This window comes from Oryzias latipes, chromosome 23, assembly GCF_002234675.1.
Source record: "Oryzias latipes chromosome 23, ASM223467v1".
Lineage (NCBI taxonomy): Eukaryota > Metazoa > Chordata > Actinopteri > Beloniformes > Adrianichthyidae > Oryzias > Oryzias latipes.
This window is the reverse complement of record NC_019881.2, coordinates 8,569,497-8,586,603: the sequence shown is the minus strand read 5'-3', so window position 1 is coordinate 8,586,603 and position 17,107 is coordinate 8,569,497. Positions and strand designations below refer to the sequence as shown.

Sequence of the window (17,107 nt, the reverse complement as noted above, 5' to 3'; positions counted from 1 at the left end):
AAAAACACACAGATAAAAACACAGAGGACCACACAACTCACACAGTGTTAAAAGCAAGAAAATAAAAATGGGTTTTAAGACAAAAAAAAAATCACTCCACCGAGGGCACTGTTCTGACATGAGGAGGCAGAGCATTCCACACCTTAGGGCCAACAACGGAGAACCCTCTGTCTCCTCTAGTTTTCAGCCTCGTCATGGGCTCCACAAGCTGGAGCTGGCCCTCTGACCTTGGAGCACGTGCTGGTCTATAAATCTGAGTGAGGTCATAGAGGTATTTTGGGGACAGTCCAAGTAGAGCTTTAAAAATAAACAATACAATTTTAAAATTCATCCTAAAATTAACAGGAAGCCAGTGCAAGGACGTGTGATGTGCTCATATTTTTTGGTTCCTGTTAAAAAAGTTGTGCATTAGAGTTCTGGACTAACTGCAACAGGGAAAGTGCCTTGTGGGAAATCCCAGTGTTAAGTGCGTTGCAGTTGTCCAGTCATGAAGAAATAAAAGCATGCACGACCTGCTCGAAAAAATGAAAAGATAAAAAGGGTTTAACTTTAGACAAAAGTTGCAAATGATGAAAACTCGATTTAAAAATGCCATTTAATCTGTTTGTCAAATTTAAAATCGCTGTCCACGATGACGCCAAGGTTCATTATGTGAGGCCCACACATAATGCTAAAAGGGTCCCTGGGTCCAAACATCATGAACCCTGTATTTTTCTCGTTAGGTTTTAAAAAGTTGTGGGCCAACCAAACTCTGACGTCCCCCAGACAGTTAAATAAGGGTGTCAGGGGGCTGCTTCCATTGTTTTTAACAATACGCATGTAAAGTTGGCATTCATCTGCATAAAAAATTATATGCCAAGCAATGTTTCTAAAAAATTTCAGCTAAAGGAAGAAGGTTTAAAGAAAACAGCATAGGTCCTAAAATTGAACCCTGGGGAACTCCAGAGTCCCCCAGTCTAACTGTTAAGGACCGCCCCGCCCTGACAGGTAAAATTGAAACCAGTTTAGGGCAGTCCCCTTAACACCCACAAAATATTCAAGGCGGTTTAAAAGAGTTGTTTGATCCACCATGTCAAAGGCAGCAGTCAGGTCTAAAAGCAAAATAGCGGAATTACCAGAGTCTGTGGTTAAATAAAGATCATTAAAAACTTTCAAAAGAGCAGACTGTGCTATGAAATGCTTTGTAGCCTGAAGGAAAAGTGTCCAAAATCTCACTTGTATCCAAAAAAGGTTTCAGCTGTGCTGTAACACATTTTTCCAAAATTTTAGACACAAATGGTTGTTTTGAAATTGGTCGATAGTTAGCCAAGCATGTTGGATTCAGAGCCGTTTTTTTTAAGTAGGAGTTCAACAACAGCAATTATGCAGAAGGTAGGGACAAGACCTGAAGACAGGCTGCTATTAATGATATTCCTGACTGAAGAGCCAAGAGTTGCACAAACCTGTTTAAAAAAGCGAGATGGGACTGGATCTAAGGGAGAAGACAAGGCTTTTAATTTATTAACAGTCCCTGTCAGTTCTGACCATCACACCAACTTAAATTGGTTAAAAACAATAGAATCCTGCACCAGAGCAGATTTTGACAAAGAAGTGCATGATGAAATATTTGCCCGAAAAGCAGCTACCTTGATGTTGAAAAAGAATAAAAAACGTTCACACATATAATTTGTCATCTGTAGCGTGGAAGATGGAGTGGGGTTACACACAGAACCAATAGTTTTAAAAAGAATGTGGGGCTTGTTTACATTTTCTAAAACCAAGCTAGATAAATACTTTTTTTTTTTCCTTGAGGGCATCTTGATATTTCCTCCAACTGTCTTTAAGAATTTTATGCGAGACCTGCATGTGATCGTGTTTCCATTTGCGCTCTGCTCTACGGCACATACTGTACGCCGAGCATCTCGCATAATATCATTAATTCAAGGCTCCTGCCACCATTTCTAACGGGTGGCTTCTAATGGAGAAACGAAATCTAAAACTTTACTGTTTGTTGAAATAAAAAAATGTGTTAACTCTTCTGTGCACCTGACCTCATGAGACCAGTTGTGAGACTTTATGGATGTATTAAAGAGAGGAGGGAAAATAGCAGCAGTCTTAGTCCTAATGGAGCGACTAAGATGAAAGGGACCCGAGACTTTTACGTTGTGCTGCATGTTAAAAGTAAAGGTAACATGACTATGGTCCTAAAATACATTAGTACCCATTGAGACATTCTCCACCGGAAGACCATTTGATAACACAAGGTCCAAAGTGAGTGGGACCAGTGACATGCCGAGTTAAATTAAAAGCCTTGACTAAGTCTTGAATGTCTTTAACCCCTGGCGTTAAAGGGCAGCAAAGATGCATGTTCAGGTCCCCAACAACCAACAGTTTGTCATACTGAGTCAACATGTGAGCCAAACATTTCAAAAATTTACAAATAAAGTTCATGTTGGGCTTAGGTAATGGAAGCTAAACTTTATTCAGTTTTAGCTGCTCGGACAGGACGAGGGGGGAGGCGGGGGAGTTGCAGATGATTATACAAGATCATGGGATGAGTGTCAAACGTAACTTACATGTGTTGATGCTCATACATACACACACAATCTCTGTGCAGCACCCACAAACCTTTTTACAAGTCTTAAGCATATCTATACAAATTCACAGTATCTATAGAAGACTTCCGGCCGCACCTCCTACGGCAAACACAGACATGGATACATGGGATTGCACGTCTAATAAATAAACAAATAAAACATCCTCTAAGGTTGTGTTCAAACAGAGGGAATAAGTAGGTAACGTGAATGACTTGTGTGTTTCCTGATGTGTATTTGATCACATTTAATGCTCCAGTGAGAGCAGAGAGCAGTGACAGCAGCCCCCCCCCCCGACAGACAGATGCCCAGGAGCAACCACCCTCAGGCGTACTAGCTCACCATTGGAACAGAATAACAGAATGGGAGGTCACACCCCCCCTTAGCCCCCCAGCTGTGGGGTAAAAGGGGCAGAAAGCGCGCAGGGCAGGGGCCCTGACCATGCAGGGACCTGCTGCTCCTATCCCCAGTTGTCTCAGGCCCAGACCCAAGTCCCAACCACCCGAGATAAATGCTGGCGCCAGGTTGACAGATCTACACACACCTTCTCCCAAAATGTCCAGAACCACGTTGTTTCTAACATCAGGCTGCAGCAAGGAGTGGCACATATCACAGGCCCCTTGTAGAGTGCACAGGGTTTGGGGGGTTGAAAATAATAAAAATCTGTATGACTCGCCTGTGCCTTTCATATTTTGCCCCTACTCAGAGCAGCCACCATGAAGATTTTGTGCATATTGCACGGATGAAAACTGGTAATACTTGAATATACGGGGAAAAAGTAAGAAACGTTGTGAAATTTTCACAAATGTATCACGAATGAACCACAGTAAAACCATGGAAGAAGTACGGATAAACTCATGCTTAGTTGAATTTAAACAGAGGTCCAGTTTGACAGCACTCAATGTAAACTTTCATACTAATCTTTTTGTTTCATTGCAATGTGGCAGTTTCTGCTTTTGCTCTATGCTTTTGTTTGCTGTATACCCAGGTTTTCAGCTCTTCTCTTCTTTATCTGGGGTGTGGAGGAAGACATATAATCAGACTTGAAGGAAACCAAACTAAAGTGGGTTATCACCAGCGCCTTTATCCCCCAGAGATCCTGTAGAACAGGCTTCTTGGAACTCTCAAAGGACTCCTCTCTGCTCTGTTTCTACATCTGTGCTTTATTCTTTTTCTGTCTACGCACTTTTACCACCTGTAACAATTCATTTTTTTTCTCTCTCTGCCTTTTTAAGTCACCATCCTTTAGTAGTTTTGTACTCAGACCTCAAAAGCTGAACCATTACATTCTCCTGTCCTCTTACACTCAAATGTCTTTGCTCTTTTCTTACTCAGGGTGGACCCAATGCCTCATGACACACCAAAGCCACCAGGCTATACTCGCTTTGTGTGCGTTTCGGACACTCACTCCCGGACCGACGCCATCCAGATGCCGTATGGTGATGTGTTTATTCATGCTGGAGACTTCACAGAGCTGGGACTCCCTTCTGAGGTCAAGAAATTCAATGACTGGCTAGGTCAGTAAAGTCCTGTGTCTTTGCATCCACCAGCTCAGTGCCCTGATTCCCACCGTTATCTTTGTTTTTACTGGTTTTCAGTTCAACAGGGACATAAAACAAACAACATCATGGTGGTATATCATAAAGTAATCCAGGCATTAAAATAAAGTACAAAGCATTATTCACTTAAGTTTATCCAGCAAAGTAATAACCGGTTTCCTGCTAAAAGTCCTCAAAGCTAAATCAGGGTCAGGCAGGCAGGCAGGAGTCGATAACAGGCATAAGTTCATCAGAGGAGAGTCAGGGTGGTCAAAATTCAGATGAGGGTCAGGGCAGGCTGCAGGCAAACAGAGTCATGGTCAGGAGTGTTATGCCCTTTTTTAAGTCTAGGGAACCTAGAGGTGCATAACATAAAAAGTAAATGCTTTTGCCCTTTTTAAATTAACAACAAAACACCAAAAGATTTGTCTCCATAAAAATACAACACTTTTATTTAGGGGAAGGAGGGAGAGGATGATGAGTTTATTTAGCAGCCCTAGTGATTATTAGTGCAATGTTAAAGTCAGAGAAATGGGTCGTGATACGATTCATGATGTGAATTCTTATTGTTTCTTTCATTTTATTGTTATGAAAATGAGAATACCTGCAGCCTCAAACTTAGACATATGAGAGTTCAAGAAGTACAATTAATTAAGATGGGAAAACATTCAATTGAATTGGAGTAATATGACATTTATTTAGATAAATATGTAAATTTGAGTTGTAAAAAAAAAAAATTGAGTTGGATAGACGTAATAAATTAGGTTGAATAAATTTAACTCAATTACTTGTAACCAATTGAATTAATTCATTTCAGTTGTATAAGATACATATATATGTGTCACAATGAAAATAGAAATGAGATAGAAACTCACTTACTTTTTTGATGGACGTATAATCTTCATACGCCGTCATTAAAATCTCCGTCTCACTGAAGTATGGCGGTCTCTTTTTTTCTCCACGCGTTTCCATAGTGACTCCGGAAATCGGTGATCCGTTGAGAATGTCTTTATGTACTTGCTGTGCACGCGCATTAACCCAGGGTTACCAAATTTAGCGTAAATACGCTAACTCATCCGGTCTTTTGGAACCAACATACCCAGAGTAAGCAAGTTCAGGCGGACTTCAGCCAGAGTTCAGGGTTAAAGTCAGGGTACTTTAAACATGCTTTCTGGAATACCCCCAGCTTCACTTAAACATAACTACAAACAAAAGACTACAGAGAGTGGGCCTGGACACAAAACCACAAAGTGCAACAAAGTGCAACACACAACAAAACAGGTGGCGAAGAGGGCCAAGCTGCAGTGGAGACATGTTGCAGCCAAGCTCCATTCTCCCAGGCTGGAGGTCCCCATGATGCTTTTGAAGGCTGCCTCCATCAGCTTAGGTCCAAATGGAAGCCACACCCTTTCGAGCACCACACCTGAAAATAATCAGACACAAACAGACACACACACACAAAAATCCACAAAAACAACAAAGTCCCACTCTGATAGAAATACAAATACACAAAACACAGAATAAACAGAACAGACAAACCAAATACGGCCACAGCCGTAACAAGGAGACAGAAGATCAAGTCCAGACATAGTGCTTGGTAAAGAAGGCAGAGTGGCACAAACAATAATTCAGAGCTTAAAATGCTGTGGTTGATTCAGTGAGTGAGAGTCAGGTGTGCAGCATCCAGGAAGTGTGGTTAGAATTCTGGAGATGGTGCCTTCTAATGGCCAGAGGGGGAGACAGAGTTCTGACCTCTCACAGATACCCTTGTGCGTAATTGGAAACATTTCTGGGCATACATGAATATGAGCTGCCAAAGGCTCTAGAGCCAAGGCAAAAATAAAAGGGGAAATAGGGTCTCCATGACAGGTGCCTCTATGTAACTGAAGAAGCTCAGACGAATTATCATTGGTTACAACAGAGGCTGTTGGATCTTCTTCTTTCTCTTTCGGCTTTTCCCATCAGGGGTCGCCACAGCGAATCATCATCTTCCACCTCACTCTATCATGGACATCTTCTACCCTAACATTAGCCAACTTCATGTCCTCTGTTAAGACATCCATATATCTCCTCTTTGGCCGTCCTCTTGCCCTCCTGCCAGGCAGCTCCATCTCCAACATCCTTCTACCAATGTATCCACTGTCCCTCCTCTGAACATGTCCAAACCATCTCAGTCTGGCTTCTCTGACTTTGTCGCTAACACAGGCAACATGAGCCGTCCCTCTGATGTACTCGTTCCTTATCCTGTCTATCCTGGTCACTCCCAAGGAGAACCTCAACATCTTCATCTCCAATACCTCCATCTCAGCCTCTTGTCTCTGTCTCACTGCTACCGTCTCTAACCCATAGAGCAGAGCTGGTCTCACCACTGTCTTGTACACCTTTCCTTTGAGTCTTGCTGACACTTTTCTGTCACACAACACTCCTGACACTTTCCTCCACCCGCTCCAACCTGCCTGCACTCGCCTCTTCACCTCTTTTCCACACTCCCCATCACACTGAACTGTTGACCCCAAGTACTTAAACTCCTGCACCTTCTTCACCTCAGCCCCCTGTAACCTAACGCTTCTACCTTGATCCCTCTCGTTCAGACACATGTATTCTGTCTTACTACGACTGACCTTCATGCCTCTTCTTTCCAGAGCAAACCTCCACCTCTCTAGCTGTTCCTCCACCTGCTCTCTACTCTCACTGCAAATTACGATGTCATCCGCAAACATCATTGTCCAGGGAGATTCCTGTCTTACCTCGTCTGTCAGCCTGTCCATCAGCATAGCAAACAAAAAAGGACTCAAAGCTGATCCTTGGTGTAGTCCCACCTCCACCTTGAACTCCTCTGTCTGACCTACAGCACATCTCACCACCGTCATACTTCTCTCATACATGTCCTGAACTACTCTGACATACTTCTCTGCCACTCCAGACGACCTCATACAGTACCACAGCTCCTCCCTAGGCACCCTGTCATACGCCTTCTCTAAATCTACGAACACACAATGCAGCTCCTTCTGACCATCTCTGTACTTTTCCATCAACATTCTCAAAGCAAAAATGGCATCAGTGGTGCTCTTACGGGGCATGAAACCATACTGCTGCTCACAAATCTTCACCTTCTTCCTAAGCCTGGCTTCCACTACTCTTTCCCACAGCTTCATTGTGTGGCTCATCAACTTTATTCCTCTATAGTTGCTGCAGTTCTGCGTGTCACCCTTGTTCTTAAAGATCGGGACCAGAACGCTTCTCCTCCATTCCTCAGGCATCTTCTCACTCTCTAGAATCCTATTGAACAAACTCGTTAGAAATTCCACTGCTGTCTCTCCTAGGCACTTCCATACCTCCACAGGTAGGTCATCAGGACCAACGGCCTTTCCGCTCTTCATCCTTTTCAGAGCCTTTCTAACCTCATCCTTTCCAATCTCTGCTACTTCCTGCTCCACAACAACCACATCTTCCTCCCTTCTTTCCCTGTCATTTTCCTCGTTCATCAGCTCCTCAAAATACTCCTTCCATCTTTTCTGTACACTCTCCTGGGTTGTTAGCACCTTTCCATCTCTGTCCTTAATGACCCTTATCTGTTGCACGTCCTTCCCATCTGTGTCTCTCTGTCTGGCTAGCCTGTACAAGTCCTTCTCTCCTTCCTTTGTGTCTAACCTGTCATATAGCTCATCGTAAGCTTTCTGTTTGGCCTTTGCCACCTCTCTCTTCACTCTACGCTGCGCTTCCTTGTACTCCTGTCTACCTTCCTCAGTCCTTTCTACATCCCACTTCCTTTTAGCCAACCTCTTCCTCTGGACGCATTCCTGTACTTCCTCATTCCACCACCAAGTCTCTTTACCATCTTTCCTCTTTCCAGATGACACACCTAGCACCTTCCTACCTGTTTCCCTTATAATCTCTGCTGTAGTTTCCCAGTCATCTGGAAGTTCATCCTGACCACCCAGGACCTGTCTCAACTTCTGCCTAAATTCCTCACAAGTTTCTTCATTCTGTAGCTTCCACCACTTGGTCTTCTTTTCTGTTTTCCCTCTCTTCTTCTTCCTGACCTCCAGAGTCATCTTACACACCACCATGCGGTGCTGTCTGGCTACACTCTCTCCTACCACCACTTTGCAGTCATTAACCTCTCTCAAATGACCTCGTCTACACAGGATGTAGTCCACCTGAGTACTCCTACCTCCACTTCTGTATGTCACTCTATGTTCCTCTCTCTTCTGGAAGTAAGTGTTGACTACAGCCATTTCCATCCTCTTTCCAAAGTCCACCACCATCTGTCCCTCCAGATTCCTTTCCTTCACACCAAACCTGCCCATCACCTCCTCATCACCTCTGTTGCCCTCACCAACATGCCCATTAAAGTCTGCTCCAATAACAACTCTCTCTCCTCTGGGGATACTCTCGATGACCTCATCCAACTCACTCCAGAATCTCTCCTTCACTTCTAACTCACAGCCAACCTGTGGCGCATACCCACTGACTACATTCACCATCACCCCTTCAATTTCTAACTTTAGGCTCATCATCCTGTCTGAGACTCTTTTCACCTCTAGAACACTGTTTACAAACTCCCCCTTCAGAATCACTCCTACCCCATTTCTCTTCCTATCAACACCATGATAGAACAGTTTGTATCCTCCTCCAATACTACGTGCCTTGCTGCCCTTCCACCTTGTCTCCTGCACACACAGTACATCTACCTTCCTTCTCTCCATCATGTCTGCCAGCTCTCTGCCTTTCCCTGTCATTGTACCAACGTTAAGAGTCCCTATTCTCAAACCTATGTTCCTGCCTTTTCCCTTCTCTCTCTGGCCACGGACCCTTCTGCCTCCCCTCTTTCTTCGACCAACAGTAGTCAAATTTCCACCGACACCCTGTAGGTTAACAGCATCGGTGGCGGTCGTTGTTAACCCGGGCCTTGACCGATCCGGTATGTCTAAAGTGTTGTGGATGATTCGCATGGTTATTTTGGCAATTTTTACGCCGGATGCCCTTCCTGACGCAACCCTCTCTATTTATCCGGGCTTGGGACCGGCACAGAAGTAACTGGCTTGCAACCCCTGTGGCTAGATTCGGCTGTTGGATCCTTATACAAAATTCTAACCCTGATCGACCGCTTTTTCCGCATCTAAAGTCCTCACCACAGAATTACGTCTGTCTGAACTGTATATCGAATCGAATAGTCTACACATGTTAAAATAAATATATTGATGGGGAATAAACACAGTTCGATCAACATGTACAAGTTTTTCAATGTATTCCTTTAGACATTTTGATCATATATTTTTTTAATCTTTGTCTCAACTGCCAGAAGACAAATTGGTTGGTATACATTGGTATAAATTGGTATAAATTTGTACCTTTTTTAAAGGTACATTCTGGTACCATAGCACTATAAGGTACAATTTAGTCCACAGAGGTACATATTTGCCTTTGAAAGGTACATACTGAAAGGGTACAGATACGCACCTATATGAAAGGGTACAACATTTGTACCCTTGAGGGTACTGCCCCAGTGACAAGCCATTGTACCTCTAAAGGTACAAATTTTGCACATTTTTTCTGACAGTGTAAGATGACACCTGCAGGGGGTCACGATCTTTTTTTTTTAGAATTAATAAGATGAAACCATGATACAGAGAGCCTGGTACCTAGATGATTTGGAGTGATTGAAGATCTGGAGGATGAGCGGGGCCAGTAAGCTTTGTCAAGGTTGGCTCCAAACCACCAGGTCTAACTGCTTCATTATTAGAAACCTGACTAACAGCTGCTTTAACTTTATCCACTGTGATATCAGCTTCCAATTTTGCTGTTGCCTCATTGTCCAATTGGAAAAGGTTATATCCTGCGAGAAAATCTTCTATCTCGGTTTGACCAACTGTGCTCTTAGATTTGTAGAGATCATGGTAGACGTCCTTAAAGCATTTCTTTCTTTCTTGTGGAGCACAGACAATCTGACCATTTTTTTTATTTATTGACAAAATTGCTCATGAAGCCTGTGTTTTTCTCAGCATGCTAGGAAATGACCTCTGTGGTTTATCGCCCAAATAAAAAATCTGAATCTGAAAGCAGATATGTTTGTTAAGCAAAGAATTATACTCAGATTTAATTTTTGTAATATTACCTAAGAGTTCTGTTTATGGGGAAGCCTCATATGTTTGTTCAAGTTAGTGTTGATTCCAGATCTCCAAATTGCATCTCTCGAGCTCTACGTCTAGCTGGCATAAAAAAACAAACATGAGCCTTGATTACTGCCTCCATACCTTCCCAAAGGATTGAATCATTTACATCACCGTTATCGTTTTCTTTGATGTAGCCTACTATGTGCTCCTTTAGTTTCTCAGTGAAAGATAGGTCATTTAAAAGATTTGGGTTAAAGCACCAGTTGCTCTTAACAGCCACAAGTAATGAGGCAATGTTTAAGTCTACAGAAACTGGATCATGATCTGAAATTAAAATGGGATGGGATGCAATATCTTGCATGACTGAAATCAGTTTTAAGTCTAAGAAAATATAATCTATGCAGGAACATGAGCAGTGGGCGGGGAAAAAGGAGTATGTTCCCCCAGTAGGTGATAGAAGTTGCCAAGCGTCAACAACATTCATATTTGTTATGCGTTCTTAGCTAACTGACCAGATTGTGAAAGTTGTGATTGACTTGTTGAGTTCTGATCCAACTGAGTGTCGAGGACTAAGTTAATATCACCCATCATTATTATATTAGCTGGATCAACGTTAGGAATAATTTTAAAAAAATTTTTTGTAGAAATCTGGGCAATCAATTATTGGGCATTAAACATTCACAAGGGTTAAAGGATACCGAATTTAAAAGACCTGAAAGAAGTCAAAAAGTGTCCCTCTGGGTCCGAACAGTTGTACTTTGACAAAAAGGAATATTTTTTTAGACAAAATTGCCACACCTGTGGCTTTAGTCTTCTTAAAAAAGATTTTGTTGGGCTGCAAATGTTTTAAATTGGCAAGCACTTTGGCCCTTTTTACAGGATTCCCCAAACCTTTCACATTCCAGCTGACTAGCCTTAATAGAGATCTACCACCAGTGTGAAGCATTGCTCTTCTCTAAGTAGTTAACCATAAACACTACTGTAAAACACTGTACTTCAATAATACTTGATGATGAGGAGCTTAATGAAGATGGGATAGTAACAAGAGAGAAACTTGTAACCCCCCACCCCCACTTCCTCACTTACAAAGCAGATAGCTGCAGTGTGAGCGAATCCACCAGCCAGAGCTTCAGCAAATGAAGTCACAGGAAAGGCGAAAAATGAAAAAAAACAAAAAGCCGAACACTTCCGCTGTTGCCCCAGCCACGCTTCTCACCATCCTTCCTTACACTCCACTGCTTTTTTTTCACCCCCGCTGCATCTTCATCCTCCTCCAGTCTCTCTTTTCTACACCCATACATATTTATGATGTGGCAGTTCTGTTCCTTTCTTTCATTCCCTGCTGCTTTCTCTGTTTCTGTCACACATCACCTTATTTCTCTAAATAATAGAACTTTTCCAGGTTGTCCACAGAATTGGAGGATCTTCCCAATTTATTAGTTCGGTCAGGTCTCCTCCAGAACTTTTAACTTCTACAATTTATTTTTTTAAATGTAATTGTTGTCTTTGTTCCCTTTCTCAAACTTCCTTTAATTTCCAAATCTTTTTCAGTTATTTATTTTTGTGTGTGTGTGTAGAATTCGTTTTTTTGCTGCTCAGCACGTCACTGTTTTCATTCCCCAGCTTTTTATTTTTAGCATGGAGTGAGGCAGCTCCTGGGCTGCTGTCAGCTGCTCACAGAAAAATAAGAAAAGGGCTAAAACTGGTAACAGGTATTAGGGAAATTAAACAGGGTAAAAAGGTATTGAATAAAGCTGTAATGATTCATTTTTCACAAGAATTCAATTCATAGTTGGCATCAGTTCATTCTGAACAATGCGATTGACTGACTTCAAATGGATCCAGGACATCTTTAGCCAAAACTTCAACCAGTGTGACTTAGAGAGAAATACCTGGTTACTGAACAGTGCAGGTGAAGTTTTCCAGATTCCTTGGATTTCTTAAAGATAATCGAGTGTAAATGAAATATGTGTGCAAACAAAAAGTTAACAAGAATGAATGTCAAATGCACTCACATTTTGGGTCAGCCCACTGTTGTTTTTTCACATCCAAATAATTCAAAGGGAACATTATCAGAAAATTCTACCACACTACAACTACAAGATCTCAGCGAGAAGCAGCTTGTTTTGTTGTCATGAGTCATGCACTTCTTAGTTTTTACTTGGGATGGGTATCGAACCGAAACTCTGTGCCCTGCTTCTGCCAGTATCATATAAAAACGCAGATTGTGGTGCTTTGTAGCGGGCTGAGATAAGAATAAGTGAAGCACTGCAGCTCCGCAGCTAATGCATCAGCCAAAATGCTGTCTAAGGATGATGAAAATTGTCCATGATGGACTTCACTTTCCATTGCATCCTCCTCTTCTCACCCACCACAGTCACAGACTCTGGGGGAAATTCCAGAATGGAGCCGGATCTTAGTTTGTCGAGCCTTTTCCTGTTCCTGTCAGTGCATCAGACCCCAGCATCTCATTCCATAGAAGAAAGGCAGATGCAACAACACCATCATAAAAAATTCTCAAGAGTTCTGCAAACTCTAAAGGACTTCCCTTTTCTTAGCCTCTCCTGTAATCTCTGGTTGCTTCTCTGGCATTTTGTTGTTGCCAGGCAACAGTTGCTGATCATGTAAGCCAGGCTTGTCCAAAGTCCGGCCCGTTGGCCAAATGTGGCCTGCGGTCAAAATTCTACTGTCCCACGGGCTCCTGTCATAAAATCAATATCCTGAGGCTGCCAGAACTTTCTATGAACTGTATGTTCGATTTATTGACTGTGATTGGCTAAATGACGCTAAAAGTTGTTGTAAACAAGTAACATCAACCTGTAGTTACATGACCTTTTTGCACCTTAAGGAAGGAGAGTGGTTTCTGCCTCTAAATAAGAGAACCATTTTTGTTATTTCCCTGTTAACATGATATAGATCTGGAAGATTATAGTGAGCATTAGTGAATAACATGTAAACATTTAATATAATCCTAAATTTAATGTTGACAAAATATTGTTTTCTAGTCTGCCTTTTTTATTTCATTCCTGGTCTTTAAATATCAAATTCACAGTAAGTTTGATAATATGTCTTTAGATATATTTCTGTTTTGTGTGAAGAAATAAAAAGTGTCCCATCACAGAAACCATTTCATTTATATTTAATAGTATTATAAGGGTGTAATGAATGCAAGTCTGTTAATTGACCCTCGTACATTTTTGCCTCACCAAATCTGACCTTCTTTGCTAAAAGTATGGATGCCCCTGGTGTATCCCTTGTGCTATCCTAGGCATTTTAACATTGGGAGTTGGGTCATCTAGACCCACTAGACAGTGCGCTGAACCTTTTTTCTTCAATGATTTTTGATCCTTAGTGGTGTCCATGAATTACATGAAATCTTTCCACCTTTATCCACCTTTGTCATGGTAGGGAGAACATGTCAATATAAGGGTGGGGTCACCTAAGATAGCACAAGGGGTATATTACACCCCCGCAGACTGCTTCAAACCCAGAAAGTGGTGAAAAACAGCCAAAAAAGGAATAGCAGGCACGTCACTGCACTCTTTACTACGTCCTTGTCCATCAAAAAAAGGGTTAACAAGAGATTAACAAAACAAAACACAAAAACAAGGAAGCTAACATAGAGCTATAGTAAATGGCCTCCTACCTGGTAAACGGTTTAAACTTTTTTTCCCCTTCTGTTCCCCACTTGTGTTTACCCTGCAGTGATTGCTGCAGAATAAGAGCTTAATTAGTAGCTTTATCTTTTTCCTATTTTTAACATTGGGAAGCTTGACAGAATTCCAAGGGACTCATAAAGATGAGCAACCATTACCCATCTGTCCTCCCCAGTTCTCATATCTTGTATTTGCACACTTGAAAGACTGTATTTACCACATGAGTTACTACAGGAGGCTAGAAATGCAATGAGCTGTGAAACAGTCACAAAAACACACACTTTGAAGACGATTATTACTTTTTCCTTTTGGGTTGAAAAGTAAAAGAATCGTGCACAATGAAATCTGTCTGTTTTTGTTTTTTTGTCTTATTCTCTCTTAGAGTTAGATTTTTTGGTCAGTACCTACATTTTCTGCATCCAAATGCCTCCTAATGGGGCATTTTTTCCTTCAAGATGCAACAGACAAGAAAAAACCCAGTGGGGTAATGTGTGACAACAGGGACCAGAGAGGTGTTGCATTTTCCAAAACACAACCATTTGTGACTTTTGTTTTAAGAACATTGAGGCAATTACACTCACAATGAAGTCAATGAAGTGCATTTCTGATCCTGAACTGATACAATTGTCATGGATGACACATTGAGCAACAGAGGTAAAAGCTGTTTTTTAAACCATGTACATTCATCAGCCACTTCATCAGGTCCACCTTGCTGGTACCGGGTTGGACCCCCTTTTGCCTTGAGAACCACTTTAATCCTTCGTGACATCGATTCAACAAGGTTCTAGAAACATTTAGACCATAGAGTCTAGTCCATATTCACAATTTTTCTACCCTATTTGAAGGCCCGAAGCGCTTTACAGACACAGTTCCATTCACGAACACACATTCACACAATGATGGCAGCTGGCTGCCAAACACTGGCGCCAACCTATATCTACCAGAGGCAATGGTGTCTTGCCCAAGGACACTTTGACAAATTGGAGAGCAAGGGGGGAATCAAACCTGCAAACTTCCGGCCGCCCCGGTGCTCTACTGATACTCGGTTTGAACTGCAGCAGGTCTACATACCGAAATGCATTAAGTTGCTGCCATGTGATTGGCTAAATAGAAATTTGGATTACAGGGGAAGTGGACAGGTGTGCCTATTTAAGTGGCCGGTGAGTGTATTCTTTTTCACGATACAAAAACAAAAAAAGAAATATAAAAATGTGTTGGATATTTCCCCACACTGGGATTTAGTGATATTGTAAACTGTTGGACCCCCTAAAAGGAAAAGACAGTATTAAAAGAAATCTTTTGTGTATTCTGTTCCTGCTCTCATTCAGCTCACATCCCGTTTTAACAACGAGGCACTTTTCAGGACACCGGTACTCCTGTCAATGTGGCCGCCTGATTGAAACCGAAGGAGAGGAGCTCTAAAAATAAAAGCAGTAGCACCTTTTACCAACAAGCGGGAAAACACCTGAAATTTAAGTATAGCCAGAATGAGCCACAGTGAGTCAGTGCTAATGAAAATGTATCATTAGTATCTGCTCCCAAAGTTGGCATGCCACGTTCTACTTATAGGGAAAGGGCTAAACTAGGGCTAAACTAGCCTCAAGCATTGTTTGGAGTGAACCCTGGTACAATCTCCAAACTGAAGGCCAAGTTCCATATGATAAGGGGTAAGAGAGCATCAAAAGAAAATACCCCATAAAGACTGTAACCTCACACTGTCAGCACGCAGGCATCCTAGATAATTTACAGATTTGCTGATGGGTATGGGTACAAATGTTTCTAAATAAACGAGCTTGTAGATTTGATGTGAGAACTTGTAAAATAGAATGTGAGAACTTTCGCACCAAAAATCTACATCTGTGTGTAAAAATCTTTAGCTGTAAAGAGGCAGAGGCGAGAGGCTATTCCCCGAACTTGAAACTAGTCAGTGATAAGACCTTATGGTTGGAGGATGGAATAGATAGAACGTTCTCACCATTTTTGGGTGTTTTTGTTCTTCTGTTGGTTACGTTGCAAAGGTTATACTCACAGTTTAGTTGGAAGAAACATTCAGCATTAAATTTACCACTAAAAGTGGACGCAGACGGGACCTGTTGAAATTCTTTCATGTAACCCTTGAGCTATCCTAGGCACTTTACCATTGGGAGTTGGGTCATCTAGACAGACTAGACAGTGCACTGAACCTTTTTTATTCAATGATTTGTAAACTTCACTGGTGTCCATGGATTACAGGAAATCTTTCCACCTTTATCCACCGTTGTCATGGTAGGGATAACACGTCAATGTAAGGGTGGGGTCATCTAAGATAGCACAAGGGTTAATGTAAATGGGGTTTTAAATGCCATCAAAAGGAGTAGTTTTTTTTTAATCACAATTAAAGATGGAAAAAGGCCAAGTAACTCACTTTAGCCAGTTTGGACACATTAAATTAAAAAGAGGGGCTCCTCATCTTACAAAAAGGGACACAGTAGAAGGTTTGCAATATTAACATCCAATACTCTCAATCCTTAACACGTCAGAACAGCAGGATGTGGAGTGATTTAGAAAAAAGTCACAGGTAAAACACTGAAACAATATAAATGTTTATACTTCCCCGGGAGTAAATGGCCTCTTTATAAACACATTTTTGACTTGATGGTTAATTCTACAGGGATCGTGGAGAAGACTTTAACATTAGGCTCAACCCCAAGCTAGATGCATCCCCTCATGAGACCTCACTACAGTAACTACGAAGATAAAATCTCTAATGACGGGACTAGGTATAATAGATATTTAGAGGGACTAGAAGCAAAGACTATAATTATTCCCATCCACATTCAGTCTACTCTTGAATCAACTATTTTTTTATGTTCAGTAATGATTCAGAATTAGAGACTGTACAGTTAAGACAATTGATCTGTCTAATCACACCCCATGTCACAAATGGTTTCAGGGACCCAAAATAGGTCAAACTCAGGAGTGCAAGACACCAGATTTATTTATTCTTTAACTTGGAGGACCCCAGGCACTGGAGACACACAGCCAATGCACAGATGCTATGAAGATAGGAGAGGGTTAGTGATGGAGAAGTTGGAGTAGTCAAAGCCTAAAACAGGAGGAAGGCTTACTGGGATGAGGAGAGTGATCCACAGGGAGAAAACGGGCAGAGTGAAGTCCTTGGTACAGTAAATGGAATGAGGTGTGGCTCCAGACATGGAGGTCAAGAAGACGAAGAAGGACGCTTG

At 41.8% G+C, this 17,107-nt stretch overlaps 1 protein-coding gene across 1 annotated transcript in view; it reads left to right on the top strand.

Annotated features, from left to right (window-relative positions):
- Positions 1–17,107, top strand: part of LOC101164611 (metallophosphoesterase domain-containing protein 1) — an 87,012-nt gene that overhangs the window by 12,129 nt on the left and 57,776 nt on the right. The window contains exon 3 of the mRNA XM_011490983.3: positions 3,909–4,090. Within this exon, the coding sequence (XP_011489285.1) occupies positions 3,909–4,090 (182 nt within the window). The remainder of the gene's footprint in view (positions 1–3,908; positions 4,091–17,107) is intronic.